This window comes from Aptenodytes patagonicus, chromosome 6 (assembly GCF_965638725.1).
Source record: "Aptenodytes patagonicus chromosome 6, bAptPat1.pri.cur, whole genome shotgun sequence".
NCBI lineage: Eukaryota > Metazoa > Chordata > Aves > Sphenisciformes > Spheniscidae > Aptenodytes > Aptenodytes patagonicus.
In genome coordinates, this window is record NC_134954.1 from 74316420 (window position 1) to 74332556 (window position 16137).

Below are 16137 nucleotides of genomic sequence, written 5' to 3' on the forward strand. Positions count from 1 at the left end.
GGGTTTGCTGTCATCAGTGAGTGCTGAAGAGTGACAGGTCAAGACATTGGCATTTTGGTGGAAGGTGCCTTGCTACTCTGATGCAGGGGAAAGGCTCGCTCTCAACTCTGTTCCTCCACAGCTCTCCCCTTCAGTATCTGCCTGAGTTGTAGGTGGGAGGAATACGTGTGTGTCCCCGTGTGTACGATGTAGCGAGGCATTCATCACTTTATGTTAAGACTGCAGCGATAAAGAATATATTCCTCATTGGTACAACAGTCATCTATGTAAAATATTTTTGAGTAGGCACAGAGTACTCCACCCTTTCCTTTTCCTTTTCATTTATTTTAATTTGATTGTGTTCGTGGTCATGAGCACATCTTTTTCTATAGCTCCTGACTCAGAAGTTACGAATGTTATCAGAACTGGAGAGCAGAGTCTTCCAATGACTGCTCAGAAGTGTGGAGCACCAGACCGTTTTCCATAGTCTCATCTTTCCCCCTTTCTACTCTCCCACTCATCCACAAGGAGCAGCTGCAGTATTCACTTTCAGCCAGAAGGGAAGACAAGCAGACAGCTGTCACGCTATGAATCAGATTTTAAACTGTGGTTTGGAGGGGAAGATTTTAGCTTTATTTCCCACTTGCAGAACAAAGAGCATCTGTTTTTGACACTTGCAGTTTGATGCTGATCTGGAGGTTTGACTTGCAATTACAGATTCCATGTAGGGAAACTGAATTCAAACAGCCAATGCAAAATATTCTCCTTACATTTTTTCATTGATTAGGTCACTGTGAAATTAAATCCAAATTATATACAAAAGAACAGAATGTTTAAATGAGAATGAGAGGTAGTATGTGTGATTCTCTTCGGTCCTGTAAATGGTGTGACTAGAAACACTATAAGCAGACAGACTGCTTATTAGTTTTATTGTTTCATGGAATTTGAAGACAGTGAGTGCTGAAGAATGAACAGACTTTGGCTTGAAAAGTGTTCATGTGTGCTGTCCCTCACTGCATGTAGTGAGGGATAGAATAGTTTCTTGGACACTCTGGGAATCAAGAGAGCCAAAAGTGAGTCACATGGACGACTGCAGACATCACATTTAATTGTGTAATAATACTACAGCAAGCACAATTGGAGCAGGCTTGCTGACCTCACAGCTGAAAGCACTATTTAAGATCTGGCTACCAGATGTTCCAATAGGATCTAGCCAGCTGCTAGCAGAGGTTATCCTGAGTGTTTTAACAGGGAATATTTACAGCCTAATAGTTCAGAAGAGATGATTGCACTGATTTTCTTTTCTGCCCTGCTGTGGGACAAGGCTCAAGCATGGGGATTCAGGGACGGAGTGCTGCATAACTCTATTTGGTTAGGTAAGAAATAATTTAATCATGAATGTTTTGCTGTGTAAGTCACTGTGTTTGTCTAACAGTATAAAGATGAGCACCTAGCAATAGGTGCCATCGAGCCATGCATTAATATTAACAAAATCCTGCATTGAAATTGGTGGTCTTTTTATCTGAGTAGTGACTGTAAGTTTTGTCTTTATGAGCTTACTATTTTTACTATTTCTCTGAAGTGCAGGAAAAAGTAGTTACGGAATATTTCATCTGAATGTATTTTCCTACAGCATGAGGTAAAGTGAAAACAGCATTAAATAACAGTTGCTTCTAATGAAGGAAAACGAGTATGAAAAGAAACATTTGCCAAAGGAATGAATTACTTTCTGCATGAACATACTTCAGATGCCTGGGGTCCTACATATGAAACTAAATGATCTGGAAACAATACCAATAATATTTCCTAGGTTTCTAGGAAAGTACAGAAATGTATATGTTTTAGCCGTTGGTTTGTTCACATCATTAAACAGTGGAGAGAAGATTTCAAAAGGGCTATAGAAAATGCTGTGGGAATAGTTTCCTTGCCCTCAAGTGGGTTTAAATAGCTCTTAGAGTTCTTCTATAGATCTTTATAATTATCTAGTACAACAGAAAAAGATATTCAGAATATAGTCACATAAAGGATGCCAAAACAAAAACATGCACCGAGCACTCTGTTTTATAGACAAATACTTACAAACTCCTTTATCCTCTTCAGAATGTTGTGTATTTCTTTAAGGATTTTAAGGAATTCCTGTAGCCGGTACACGTTTCTGTTGTGCTCAGATGTTTCATGAGGGATTGCGGCCACGCTCTATTAGCTGGTGGAGCAACCACGTGACTCCAGTCCCTTCTCAGAGGACCATGTAAACTAACAGGAACATAAATGAGAAGGAGAAGTCATCTATATTGTTTTCCATTTGGCTGCACACTTTTAAAGACTGCTCTTTCCTTCTAAACTTGGAACATGCCTGCTGTGTCCCATAGTTGCTGAAGGTGCTCAGGTGGGGCAGAGCTCCAAGGGAGGACAGCTTGGCAGCTTCGTGCACCACCTCAAGTGGCTGCTATTCAAAAAAAAGGATGACAGAGAAGATGTTTGTGTGAAAAACAAGCAAAGCTTGTATTCCTGGCTAGAATAACAGTAAGGAGGCACAGAAGATAAGTAGGACTGAGGCTGTGTTAAGCCCTGATAGTAGAAGTTGAATTTCGTACAGGCTGTGATGGGTATTCTCGTATAGAAGGGATGTGGTCAGAGCAATGAACAAGCGGGCTTGCTGAGTCAGGCCCCTTGTTTTTCTGTAGCCTGTACAGGCTGTCCCTGCACAAGTGAACAGCACATGGCCATGCACAGGTCCTCTCTGTGGTTTAACACCACTCTCACGTTCCTTGGCACAGTTTTGCTCTCAGCCAGCCAGTGGTCTTCTAAAGAGTGCTCCAGTGCAGCGCCAGGGAGAGCCAGGCCACGGGACTATCCCTGGGTGAGACCACCCTGATGACGAGGAAGAGAGCTCAGGCACACACCATGCCACGCGCACTCACGGGCAGAGAATGGGTCCTGGGTGGTTTATTTGCAAATATTGGCATATCCACATGACTGCTGCAACCAGCCACCCTGGATGTAGCCTTTAGGGGTTTCTACAACATAAATGTGGATTTGTGGCGACAGTGATCATTTGAGCAGTTTTATGAATTGAAGTCAATTTGAAGAAAAAAATTTCTAATTCTTTAAAATGAAGAAACAGAGCGTTAACTGGAATGCATAATAAAATTATGTTTTGCTACACCTTTAGCATTTACCATGAGAGTAAATAAAAATAAACCGTGGGGTAAAAACTGATGACTTGCTCTAAATAAACAAACACATGCAAAATCTGGAAGCACAGTGTGCAGCTTGGAAACTGAAATGACCACTCTGCTTTCTTATCTCCAGGACTCTGTTGAAGCTCCTTCAGAAATGCACCATCTAGTGTAACTACAGCAATAAAATTATTGAAACAAACCTCAAAATGCAGTTAATTAGATTACCAATGGAATTCAGTGATGTTATATGTATAAATGAAGAAAAAATTGGTAAAATCACAGCCATCCAATTTATGCATCTTTGTATTTAAAAAAAAAAGTGTAACTTGAAGAGTAAAACAAGTAACCTCAATCTCATACTCACCATGCACAAGCAGTAAAGCAAGAGCCCCTCCCTTGAATAAAACCTAGGAGTGCACAGTGACATCTGAGCTTTGCTTATCTCCTCTTCTTCTGATAAAGCACTATCAAGACCAAATTGAAAATGGAGTTCTCCATTTTACCTTTCTTCCTCAGTAAATCATTAGCACAAATATAAAATCTTCAATTAATGCCAGTCTGGAAATGCTCATGTCTTTTACCTTTTTTCTTGTTACAAAACTTCTTTTGTTTTCTCAGTAAGCATGCAGTCCTGCTGCAGCTGACTGTATCGCCTTCCTGTTAACGTCTTTCTTGTGTGAATGGTATTTTATTGTCGCTCATTTTTGAGACAAGTGCATTATAACCAAAGGTTTATTGTAAACTGATGAGAGGATTGGAGCAGTCTTGCCCAAATATGCTCATACGCTTATTTGAGTGCCAGTTCTTAGTGCCACAAAGTAGGTTTCCCGGAGCAGCTGCTGCACTCTTTGTGTTCAGAATTTCATCCCTGTCCGCACACCATGTGTCAGTGCGGTTTAGGGGCCATACCTACCCCATTTGGTGGAGTACTCTAGGTATGACCGTACGTGTTAGCAGAGGCCCGCGCCAGTAACTCCACATGGCCATCCTCTGCTTAAAAGTTAAATATTTCTTTTTATTTAGCATTTAGTATTTGTGTCATGCATATTGAGGGTACTTTATTAGGCCAAATTTCATGCTGCTTGTGTTTGCGCAGAAGAGATTGGCAACGTTTTACCATCTCCTACTGCTGTGGGTGAGTAGAAGGTTGCTGTCCTTGCAGGATCCTGCTGTCTCTGGACTTCAAGGAGAGATTTTAAGAAATGTGAGTTGGAAGAAACATGTCCTGTCAGCCATGTAACCCATGACCTTTTGAGTAAGAACCAAAGAAGAAAAGCGGGTGGAGAAATCCCTGAGAGAACAGTCCCAATATGTAGGTTTTTAGGCAAAGGAAGAAAGAACTTTGCTGAAAGTTCTCACTGTTGTCCGGGAAGAGGAGATTTTGGGCAGGTCAGGTAAAGACAGCAGCCTTCAAGCAGAATCCCCCATCAGAGAAGATGCCCGGCTGAGGCTGGGACACGTCGCACTCTGTAGTGCTGGCCCCATGGTATATAAATGGCACGCGTTTACAGTGGTCGGCATGCGCTTGTGCTTGCAAGTAAAACCAACGTTTCATGCAGGTTTATCTACACGGCTGTGATATCACCTCCATAAAGACTGCTAGTCAGTCGCGCGTGTGTGTGTTCATGTATGACTGTGAGTATGTGTATATATGTATATACATATGCAGATACATAAATATGTAAAAGTATATGAATAGTTAATAAGTACAGTGCTTTGACCTAGGTCTGGTTTTGCTGATATCTTTCTGCACAGCCCCTAACGTAATTAAGAGGGAGGGGAAAAAAATGCCAGTGAAAGATCTGATCAGTTAATTAGGATATACTGTTAGGGAATACTGTATCGTTAAACTGCAACACACCGAGCCAGCATCGAATGTCAAAGCTTGGTGGAGTACATGTGTGTGGTCTATCTTTCCAAAGGCTACTTTCGTCACCTCACAAAGGAGTAACAGAGATACAGATTGGTGATTGCTCTCAGCAGGGTAACACCACCCACCAAGACGTTGCACGAAGACTCAGTGGTGCTGCTGTTGGTAGAGCAGCCCTTGCAGAAACTGTGAAGAGCAGGTGTTTCCAGCAATATTCTGAAAAGCGTGACGCCTGTCCATAGTGACATTTTAGCATCAATAAGTGGGGGTAGATACTTTCTGAGGCATAAGATTTGAAAACAATATTGCCAGGTGAAAAAGTCAGGAGAACAACTGAAAATGGTAAGTTTTTACTGTCAGCTCCAAGAGTGATGAGTCAACCAGTTGGCAGTTCCCCCCGAATTCCTGGTGGTACAGCCAGCAGCAGTTCCAGGGAAGGAACAGGGTGGGTCTTGCAAAGGTGGCTGCCAGAGCAATGGGGGCTTTTACCAGCAAACGTCACTGACAATAAGCTTTAAGACTGCTCTTGCTTTGGCTGTGACTGGTCACCTTTGCAAAGGTGGCAAACCTTAGAATTCAGCCGCCCTTTACTCTGACTCGGTGTAGGTGGGGCAGCTCAGCTAATCCCAGGGACTACAGTCTGTGTTTTTCAATTCACCTTTCAGTTCACTTCCCTGTGAGCTGCAGTGATCAATAATGGCAATCCCAGGTTGTCCCCTGAGTGTGCAGTGAGGCTCAATGGTGGGCTATTTTCTGTAGTACTCAGATTTTCAATTAATGCATACTGAATCCAATACAATCATGCTGTAAAGAAGCAGTGAGTGGATTTATCAGGTTAGACATGATAGAGTGTTGAATGAATGAAAAATAATACTTCTATGAATAAATTTTTAATTAAAACAGATTTTTTTTTTAATACAGCATACCATTATTCCACAGCTGTTAGTTGTTGTGACTCTTCGTTGCAATGGAACTGGCTTCTTCGGAAAGATTTTTCCACGGAATACGTGCTATCGCATGCTCATGCCAGTGACATTCCCAGCAATGTTACAGAAAGCAGCTCTCAGTCTTCCGAGACTGTTGTCAGCAGTATAATTTACTTCACTGGGTGCAAGGCCAGTGACTGTGGGTCCAAAAACTACATTGGCAAACGTCATTCTGTATCCAATAAGGGTTCTCACCATTGCTAACCACAATTCAGTGGTGACCATGGTTTTTTTAAAAATATCCTAACTTAGCCAAAACTACTGACTCTAAGTATGTCCCTAGCAAAGACATTCTTTTTTTCCCATGGTACAAATAACCACTGTAAAAAATGCTTCCTGTTTTGCGTCTTTTTTCAGTCATGTTGACCAGTGACAGCTACAGAAGCCATTTCTCTCAGATTACACTAAATATAAGAAAGATCTAAACAAAAATGCCATTCAGATTAGATATGCAGATTGGTTCTGAGACAGATTTCCATACATATGTCATCAGACAAGTGCCACGTGAAAAGATTATAAAACTTGTAGTGGTACTGACAGTTTCTAGGTTTCCCTGGAAAGCTGCTTTATATTGTACTTGTAACAGCAAAGCAAAAACTAATGAAGAAAGTGTATTAATTTTCTGTGCAGCAAAAACGTCAGCCAGCAATTGTTCTGGTCCTGCCCTTTGTGACACAAGCTCAGATATTTTTATTTCACATTTTTATTCCCTTTAATTTCTGCCTCTCCTCTATCCAAGTAGTTCTGATTTAACTTCTCTGGAGATTCAAAACAAAGCTCTGATTCATCTTACAAAGGCACTTAAAGTTACATCCAAAAGTATGCTGTGATAGTAATCCAGGAGGAGCTTCCCCTGAGTCAGATAGGATACACGGAACTAGTGATGCTGACACCAGCCGATCGTTCCCATAACTACTGCCTTCTGAGTAGTCCTAGGGGAGTCCTTCCCTGCGTTTGTTGATTTTCTGTTGTTCAAAACCTCACCAAGCTCTGACTAGCTCTGTTGTTCAAAACTTCTCCCAAACAAAGACATACCTTTGGGTTGCAGAAGCATGCCTTTGGGTTGGGAGGGACATATTTTCCTGACGCTTTCCAAGTGGCACAGCTACTAGCTTTTGTTTCTCTGCTCACCTGGATGGTAGCCCAAAGCGCAGGTCTTGGGGAAACTGCTGGAGGCGGTGAGAGCACCCCGGAAGGCGGGCCAGCTGAGACACAATACTGAAATCATTTATTGCTTTGGTCCCACAGAACGAGCAGCCGGAGTGTATCACAGGGAGTCACGCTCTGGGAAGTACCAGCTCACCTATGCAGAAGCAAAAGCAGTCTGTGAATACGAGGGAGGACATCTAGCCACCTATCAGCAGCTGGAGGCGGCAAGAAAAATAGGTTCGAAAAAAATCACAGCTGTTCGCTTTTCACATCACTCATTCATAATGTTGCCAGTCTTGTATTTTCATGAATGTTATGAACTCTGGGACTGAGAGACTTGTAAACTCCCTGGATTTTTGCCCAAGTTGCATGCAATTCCCCCCCTTGGTAACAGAGCATGACTGCGCTACCTACAGAGCTGTCAGGGATAACATCTGCACAGAGCGCTACGCATCCCCCTGAGCTCTGGGTGCAGCACAGTCCCGGAACCAGCAACACCCAGCGGAGAGCCATCTGGCTGAGCTGGGAAGCAACGGTACCACCCCAGCTACAGCCCCTGGGTGCTGCTGGGGGCCGCAGAGGAAGGCGTTTATCCCCAGGGAGCTTCTATAGTAAACGTGCATTGCTATTTTTCATATCGTCAGTCAAGATGTTTTCATAATGTTTATTCCATCCATATTTGCTCTGAGAGAGAGTGAGTGGCGTGCTTGGAGTGAAGAGCGGTGCTGAGTGAGGGCTCTACTGTATTTCTGTTTGATTCCTAATAAGACATTATTCATTCATTCAGAGCATTAGGAAAACAATGGAAAATATCCTCCACTGCAGAAATTTGCAGGCTACACCGTTGAGTCAGAAGCTGGCTCTCAGCATCAGCACACATGTAAAAAGGGTGCTTTTGTCTCTTCTGAGTAGCTCATAGTCCTAGGACGCCACAAATATGTTCCAGTTCCATTGAATTGGTCTCTACCAGACAGTGAATAACACTGCATTCTTTGGCTATTGTTTTTAAGGTCTCAGCCACAAAATGCATTAACAGGATCTTTTTGTTTAGCAAGAAATACTTGAGGCATTTCAGGTATTTAAATTTAAATTGAAAGAATTTTAAGTAAATACTTTGTTTTCTTAGCTGTCTTTTGTATGTAGTATTTTATTCATTCTTAGAACTTAATGCTGCAAACTCTTGAGATACGATTGAATGAATTTGTATGACTTCAAAAGGGAAACAAAGAACACACTTATATAACTCATCCAATATATAATTTGATTACAAATGCTGGTAGAGCACTTAAAACTCACTACCCAGGAAACTATGTAGTCCCTCTGCATTTGATTTTTGTTTTCAAATGAAGAACCAATAATCATACTGTGGAGAACACAATGCAATTTTATATTCTGTGTTTAAAATGATCCTCTCAAAGTACTGTTCTTTCCTGGAGTCCAATTTCTATTAGGCCAATTACACCCAAGTCATTGATCAGCTTGAGTAAGACTTTACTTGACTAAAAAGCAGAGTTTCTTGCCTAGGATTGATTTATCACATCCATGTCTCATTTTCTCCCTGTTGCAGGTTTCCACGTGTGTGCTGCTGGCTGGATGGCAAAGGGCAGAGTTGGTTATCCCATAGTGAAAGCTGGAGCCAACTGTGGCTTTGGAAAAACTGGTATTGTTGATTACGGGATTCGCCTCAACAGAAGCGAGAGATGGGATGCCTACTGCTACAACCCTAACGGTGTGTTTGAAAACAACCCATTGCTCTTCGGGTCTAAGATTATGACTGCATGCCGTGCTATCTGGCTGCGCAAAGGCACCCAGGCTCTGAGTTAGCTTCAATACCATAAATATGCTGTCTGCGAAGGGGGGGCGTATTGATACAAATTTATTTGGAGCCTTGCACCTCTGCTGTTACCTAGAGCTGGTCTGGCTTGCTCAGAGCTCAGTGTCTCTGCACTGCGTTGTAGCATATATAAGTGGGCCTAAGCAAAGTCCTTTCGGAAACTAAAAATTTAACGATATGCTGTTGTTGATTAAAAAGGTAAGTAATATTTCCAATGTGATGTGCAAATGTCTTGTTTTGTATAAGACTGTTTACGTTTAGCCCACAATTTAATTCTAATAACTAGTCTGAGGTGTTTAACGTGGGAACGATGTTCCAGATATTCTGCCTGTAAACAGGCTAAATTTAGTGTTAACCCTTATTCCTTCTTGTGCCTGAGATAGAACAACTTTTGAAAATGAATGCCATGTCTGGGACTGAAACACCTGACAGATCCAGCTCCCAGCAGTGCCTTGTGTGTGTGTGCGCGTGCATGTGTAACTAGATGGAGAAAAGTGGATCTCCAAAGCAGATCTGGAGACACGGTCCAAACACGCCTGACCAGACTTCACCAGATACGGGACCTCTCTCCATTCCCCTCCATTCACTACACTGCAGATGACTGAAACATTGACGTGGCCGCTGCTTCATTTTAGCTTGATATCACTTCGTATAGCAGGGAAGACAGAAAAAGTAGGCACCAACAAGAAAAGCAAAGCTTAACTTTGTGCACCGCTCGGCTCTCCTACTACTCCAAGTGTACTACTCTGCCTGGCAGAGCCAAAAGTTGGAGTTGTCCGTGATGTCTGCACAGCTGTGCACAATTTGTTTGTGCTCACAGGGCTTGAGCTTGTTTGTGTTAGCTGGGCAGTTGTTAATCAAATAGTTCTGTGGGGTGGGGGACATTCACAGATGTTCAGCATACAGAGACGACTGCAAGAGAGACTACTGCGTTCATTATTACTGCATGTAAACTGCCAGCCCGACTTTGTCAGCCTTCTCCTCTGGGCTGAGAGGTGATTACTTTCCAAATGCGCTGTTTGGTTAGAGGACAAAAGGAAACCAGAACTGCCAACACTCAGCAGACGGCTTGAGTCTCTTCCATTAAAAGGATATGTATTCACACTTGATGGACAGTCTGCTAAAAAGCCTGGCAAGAGCCATCCGCTTGCGTGGGAGACAAGGAGCCTGGGGGAACAAAGACCAATCTCTGATTGAACTGAGCCTGTGCTCTTCCCTAGGGGGCTAAAGATGTCAAGAGGCGCTTGTGGAACTGTTCGCATGTTTGAAATGTGCATCCAACCTAGCAATGATCTGGAGCTGAAAAGTACAGGACTCACGGACAATGTACAGACTAAGAGGGTTAATCACACTACCCAGCTTAAGGCTCCCAACTCACTCTAATCACCCTTAGAAAGTACCTCCCTCTCCCCCAGGTCTGAACTTGGGGAACTGTGACAAATCCTAAAGTCAGGCAGTGTGAGGTCCCCAAATTGGTTGGTCCCACTGTTGGGGAGCTGGTAAAGTTCAAATGGCCACCGAATCAAACCGGAATGAGTGTTTTTCGTCCCGAAGGAGACATTCCAAAGGGATTGAAGAGCTGCAACAATAACAGGAGTACAATGCAATGTATGTGATCACTAACCTTTGTTGGTTTTTTTGTAGAAGACAGGCTTTCAAGAGGTTTTTGAAGAAGAAAGGATGAAATGGAATGCCAGGGTGACTTGTACAGCTGTAAAGCTTACAATTTGACATTGCCAGAAACCCCAAATGCCTTTTACATAAAACACTTAGCTCTGGCCCAAAGTCCGCTGAAGTCGATCAAAGCTTTTCCTCTGAATTCAGTGAGTTTTAGATCATGCCTCTTGTTTCCAAAATAGCTGCTCCCAAAAGCTAGGAATGGCCGACATTTCTTGGGAATGCCGAGTGCTTAAATATGTGAAAAGTGCCATCACGCTGGGTGTTCCTGTGGGATGCTGGGTCAAAGCGCACAAAGATTTAAACCATAGCCATATCCAGAATGAATACTTAAACTCTGATGTTTTTATTTTTCTCTTAGGAAAAGAATGTGGTGGAGTCTTCACAGATTCAAAACATGTTTTTAAGTCACCAGGCTACCCAAATGAGTATGAAAATGAGCAAATTTGCTACTGGCATATTAGAGTAAAGTATGGACAACGTATTCATCTACAGTTTCTAGAGTTTGATGTTGAAGACGACACTGCTTGTATGGCTGATTTCTTGGAAGTCTACGATAGCTATGATGATATCAATGGCTTTGTGGGCAGGTAAAGCAGTTCCAGCTTTAATATGCAAATAATCAAATGATTTAATTTTTTCCCCAGAACATTACTTCGGAAGAACACTGTATTACCTCACCCAATTAGCACCCCTGATATGCCCATAATACTTGTAGCAGTAGTACCTGACTTATCTTGCCTGGCTGTTTGCTTTACTGTCATTAACACAGGCCTGTAAAGACATTCAGAGAATTGTGCTTTGCCCTTCTCTGCTTTCTTAAATTACATGAAAGAAAGCTGCAAGACTTTTTAGTTAGCTGCTTATCTTAATTCTCTATCATTTTACAGGAAGAACTCCCAGCAAGCTCAAACAGTATTTTGTATTTGCTTTAATTGAAAGGAGGGAGGTGGGGTGTTAAACCGTTAGCAAAAATGTGTTTTATTTAAGTTACTATTCGCTACAGAAGTAAAATACTTTCTAACAAAATCAGAACAGAACAAGTGTTACGTATCATCCCTCTTATGAGATTTACTTTCCCTCTTTGCTTAATTCTCACTTTCTTTTCTTCGATGTCATATTTTTGCTTGTCCTTTAGCAGTCATATTTTAGTATGAAGTACCGCAATTTTCCAAAAATAAACCAGAAAAAGTGATAACAAACACTTCCCAATTCCTGCCACTTTTCACATCCTCTCTACAAATCATGTGTAGCAGAGCAAGGATATAGTCCGTTTGTTTTTCTTGACAATGCTCTTCCTTTCTTAGCCTTGGGCCATTGTTCTTTTCCTTAACGCCATGCTAAATCTCTCTTTTTCTTGTTTTGCATCATTTACTTCCTGCATATATTGAAAAATGTTTCCTGCATTTTTCCCTCCCCTAAACCTTACTCTAAGACAATGACAAAAATCCTTTAGGCAATTGCTTTAACACGTAGGGGAGAATTACATTCACTGAATACCTGTAACCAGTTTAGCCCCGTGAGCCACAGCTCCGGAGTACAGCCCGAGAGCCACTGTTCAGTGTAGGTCTCATACAGCAGGGCCATGGCATATTTGCTGTGTCGTTTAATCACAACCATTTATATCTTTTTTCCAGGTTTTGTGGAGACGAGTTGCCAGATGATATCATTAGCACAGGTAATGTATTTGCCTTACGGAGGCAGTAGACCTACGGACGTTAAAGGCGCTTTCACACAGGCACCTTTACACAGCGGATCTGTAGTCAGTAACTGAGCCCTGCCTATGCACGCCATCTTCATGCACCAGTTTTTCCCATTTCAAGAGCAAGGATTGCAAGAACAGTTCTAAAGCTGGTTACAGCCTGTGTCTATGTTTAAACAGCAGGTCAAGGTCTGATTACATGTAAATCAAAGCCACTTTTACCTCTCTTTGCTCAAGCGTCGCAAAACCGCTGTAGCACAGATGCCAGGCGAGCTACCCGTGCAAGGAAGTGGCCATGTTCCCTGGGGATCATGGATAGTCTGTGCAGAAACTCACGCTGGCACGCTCCAGCCCACAGCTGTCATCAGCAGAAAGAGAACAGAAAAGTTGAATTGTGCCATCCCTGATCTCCCGGTTTACACGGGCCTGGTGGAGATGAGCAGATGACACTCGTGGGAGAGTGGCGTAGCAACCTCACCCCTGTGTTACCCAGAGATCCATGAGGCTCTATGCCAGATGTGTCTCACACATGAAGCGGGGCATTTCACAGGTAGAGTGAAGCAGAGCAGCATTTTAAAGAAGCAGAAACGCTTTGCAGAAAGCACTGGGTACAGCAAAACTTTTATCAACCTCTGGGCTCTGCAAACGAAGAAAAGTGATGAAAATCTGCCTGGTTTTCCGTGGGGCTGATGGAACTACAACCCTCCCAGGCCACAGCTTGGAAGTAGACAGACCGGGTGATTTGCTCTAAAGATCTCAGAAGCAAGCAAGAAAGAGCACTTCAAAAATAACTCTGAAATGCCACATTTGTATGCCACCCAAAAACATAACCTTTGTTTTTCTTTTTCTTGTCCCAGGCAATGTTATGACCTTGAAGTTTTTGACAGATGCCTCAGTGACTGCTGGTGGTTTTCAAATCAGATATATTACTATGGACATGCCTTCAAAGTCAAGTGATGGAAAGAATACAACATCCCAAGGAAAAACAAACTTCTTCTCCGGAAAATTTGGTATTATGTGAGCAGAGTAACAAGATACACTCATTAAGAAACATATTGTAGAACCCAATTCAGGTATCTGTTTCTTCAGATAAGACATTTTCTTCGTATCTTTCTGACTTTTTATTTTCTGCTTTTATATAAGTTTTGTTAATAAAGTATACTAGGAAATAAATTATAAAATATACTTACATGAATAGAAGACTATTTTTAGATTACAAGTACTGTAAAAATCTGAAGAATTCATTGTTACCAAAGATTTAAAAATTATTTTTCTATATAAACTGCTCCTTCTCCTCATTTCTTGCACCATTTGAACAAACTTTTTGTGTGACCGTTTCAATTATTTTTAAATTTAATATCCTGTTCTATCCTTATTTTCCTTTAGAGTAAGCTTATTTTTAAGATACATAAACTCATCTTGTGGGTGGCCTAGCAGCCACCCATGTAATTGTTTGAAGTCAGAAGACTGGGAAGCAGCGTGAACAGCACAGAATCAATTATATTATCGTCGTAATTTTCTTGTAAGATGAATCAGAAACTACTCAATGAATTTTGTCAGGGTTTTCTCATCCAGAGAAGAGATGTTCAAGACCTTTTACTTCTCTGATTTCACTTGGTAAAGAATCAAATGAAAGACTTGGTAATGATAGTAAAACTGGTGAGATGAAGCATCAGAAGGAATTGCTAACCAAGTACCAGCAAATCCATTCAGAAGATACTGTCGAGATGTTGGATGTTATTTACATGGGTTTTAAGAAGACCGTACTATTTTGAATTGATGAACATAGATCATTCTCCATATGTTTTTAACTTCAGTTTAAATTCCTCAGTCTGAAGCAGCATTAAAGCTACCTCTATTTTAATCATGTCCTGAGTTCCCAATGAATTATTTTTAGTTCTTGAGAACTTTTCAGACTTTGAAACATTTTTCTTGATTTAAAGCAGTAAATAAGTTTCAAGAGTTTCTTTCTTTCGCTCTAAATGTTTTCCTGACCCCAGATCTGCTGAAGTCTAATGCCCGCTGAGAATCTTCTTCTGAATTATTTTGGTTTGGAGCATTGTGAATTCCTCAGAAAGAGTTTTGCACAAGAGGAGGAGAATCTTAAGCTAATCAGACCCATCTTTGCTTTTTTTATTCTAATTCTCGGTTCTTTAAATTTATTTCATCTTTGAGCTTTTATCGTTGTAATTTCACTGGGAATGTAATCCTGCTTCCTGGCTGTACTGGAGAACAATGTTGCACCTAGCACCGCAGCTTTTCTCCCTGTCATTTCCAACACTTTATTCATGCTTCGTGTGAGCGCCAGGAAACAAGGTTCATGTCACTACATTTAATGGGATCAAGCTGCACCTAAAATCTACTGGTGCTTTTTAATCCTGCCACCTGGTGGGCTGAATAAACCTGTTCACACCCTCCTGTTATAAAATGTTGTTCCAGTTCTCCAAGATCAGCAAAAGTGTTTGTTAGTAAGGAAAACGCATGAAGAGAACTGTTAACGTTTTGTTTATGACCTAGCGTGGTTTTGGGGTTTTTTTTTGCTGTTTCTTTAATTGAGAAGCAACGGGTCTTGAACTGACACGGATCAGCACCAAGGGGTGTACAGGAAATACCTGCCTGTCTGGAAACCCCCAGGGAGCCAGAGGGGTGACGCTGTTTGGGGAAGAGTTTCTTTCCAGAATAGGCACTCCTGCTGAGCATCTCCAACGCCACTACGAAGCCCTGCGGGTGACTGAGAAAGACAGACTTAGCCGTTAACGTTACTGCTCAGGCCTACCTCTATCCCGGAGAAAATGGGTTTCTCCGCACTTCAGATTTGCTGCCACTGCCATTATTTCGTATTACACCCACAAACGCCCCAATGTAATTCACACCTTGATCAATCTGTCACTTGTCCCCCACTCAGTGGCTTTGCCACCGGGTGGGATATACCGTGCGCAGCTAAGTGCCAACACCTCTGACCCGCAGACGACGGCGGTGGACGTTGGGCAGCCCTTGGTGCCGCAGCCACGGCGGGGAGCGAAGCCCCCGGGGCACTTTCCGTTGCACTCACTTTTCCCCGCCATTCGGAAGCCTCGCACCTACTCGGGCACCCCCCCGAAAAATGGCCATCAAAAAAACCCAACTGGAAACGGCTGCGGGGCTACACATTTCACAGCGCTGACCCACTGATTTGGGTCTTAAGGAATTTCAGGTTTATGCAGGCAGGTTTCCGCAGAGCTGGAGCTCAACCGTAACCGCTGAGCGGCTCTGGGAGGTCTAGAGGTTATTTTCCAGCCACGAGTAAATGATTTGTAGATTGGAGGGGCTTCTGGGAGGGCCGAACGCGGGCAGCCGAGGCGCGCCCAGGGCAGGGGCCGGCACCGGGCGGCCGCCTGAGGTGGGAGACGAAACAGCCCCTCGCGCCCCCCGCTCGCCCGGCGCGGCCGCCGCCACCAATCGGCGGCGAGGGGCGGTGCCCGGCGGGGGGCGGTGCCCGCAAGGCGCGGGAAGCGATCCGTCGCTCCGCGCTCCGCCGCGCGCGGAGAAAACGCGTGGCGCCGCTCGATGTCCTCGGGCTCGGCCGCCGGCCCCGCCTCCCCGCGCTCCCATTGGCTGGGCCGGCGCAGCCCGGTCCCGCGCGCCGCCGGTCCCGCGCGCCGCCATCTTAGCCCGGGAGGCGGCGTGGGGCGAGCGGCGGCTGGGCTCGGGGCTGGCGGCGCTGGGCTGCCCGCTCGCCCGCCCGCCGCGCAGGACGCCCGGCCCCCGCCCCGCGGCAC

The 16137-nt window shown here is 43.4% G+C and overlaps 1 protein-coding gene across 1 annotated transcript; it reads left to right on the plus strand.

The window, feature by feature from the left end:
• The first annotated feature begins 1222 nt into the window (after positions 1-1222).
• TNFAIP6 (TNF alpha induced protein 6) lies at positions 1223-13675 on the plus strand. Its single transcript, XM_076340810.1, has 6 exons — positions 1223-1355; positions 7266-7403; positions 8734-8895; positions 11039-11267; positions 12315-12355; positions 13237-13675. Exons 1-6 carry the CDS (start codon positions 1262-1264, stop codon positions 13398-13400), a joined length of 828 nt encoding a protein of 275 aa, XP_076196925.1. The 5' UTR covers positions 1223-1261; the 3' UTR covers positions 13401-13675.
• The last annotated feature ends 2462 nt before the right edge of the window (positions 13676-16137 follow it).

Coding starts and splice junctions, on each gene's coding strand:
- TNFAIP6 (XM_076340810.1), top strand. CDS start 1,262: ATGATTGCACTGATTTTCTTTTCTGCCCTGCTGTGGGACAAGGCTCAA. Junction 11,268..12,314: donor ATCAATGGCTTTGTGGGCAG/GTAAAGCAGTTC, acceptor TCTTTTTTCCAG/GTTTTGTGGAGACGAGTTGC. Junction 12,356..13,236: donor AGATGATATCATTAGCACAG/GTAATGTATTTG, acceptor TTCTTGTCCCAG/GCAATGTTATGACCTTGAAG.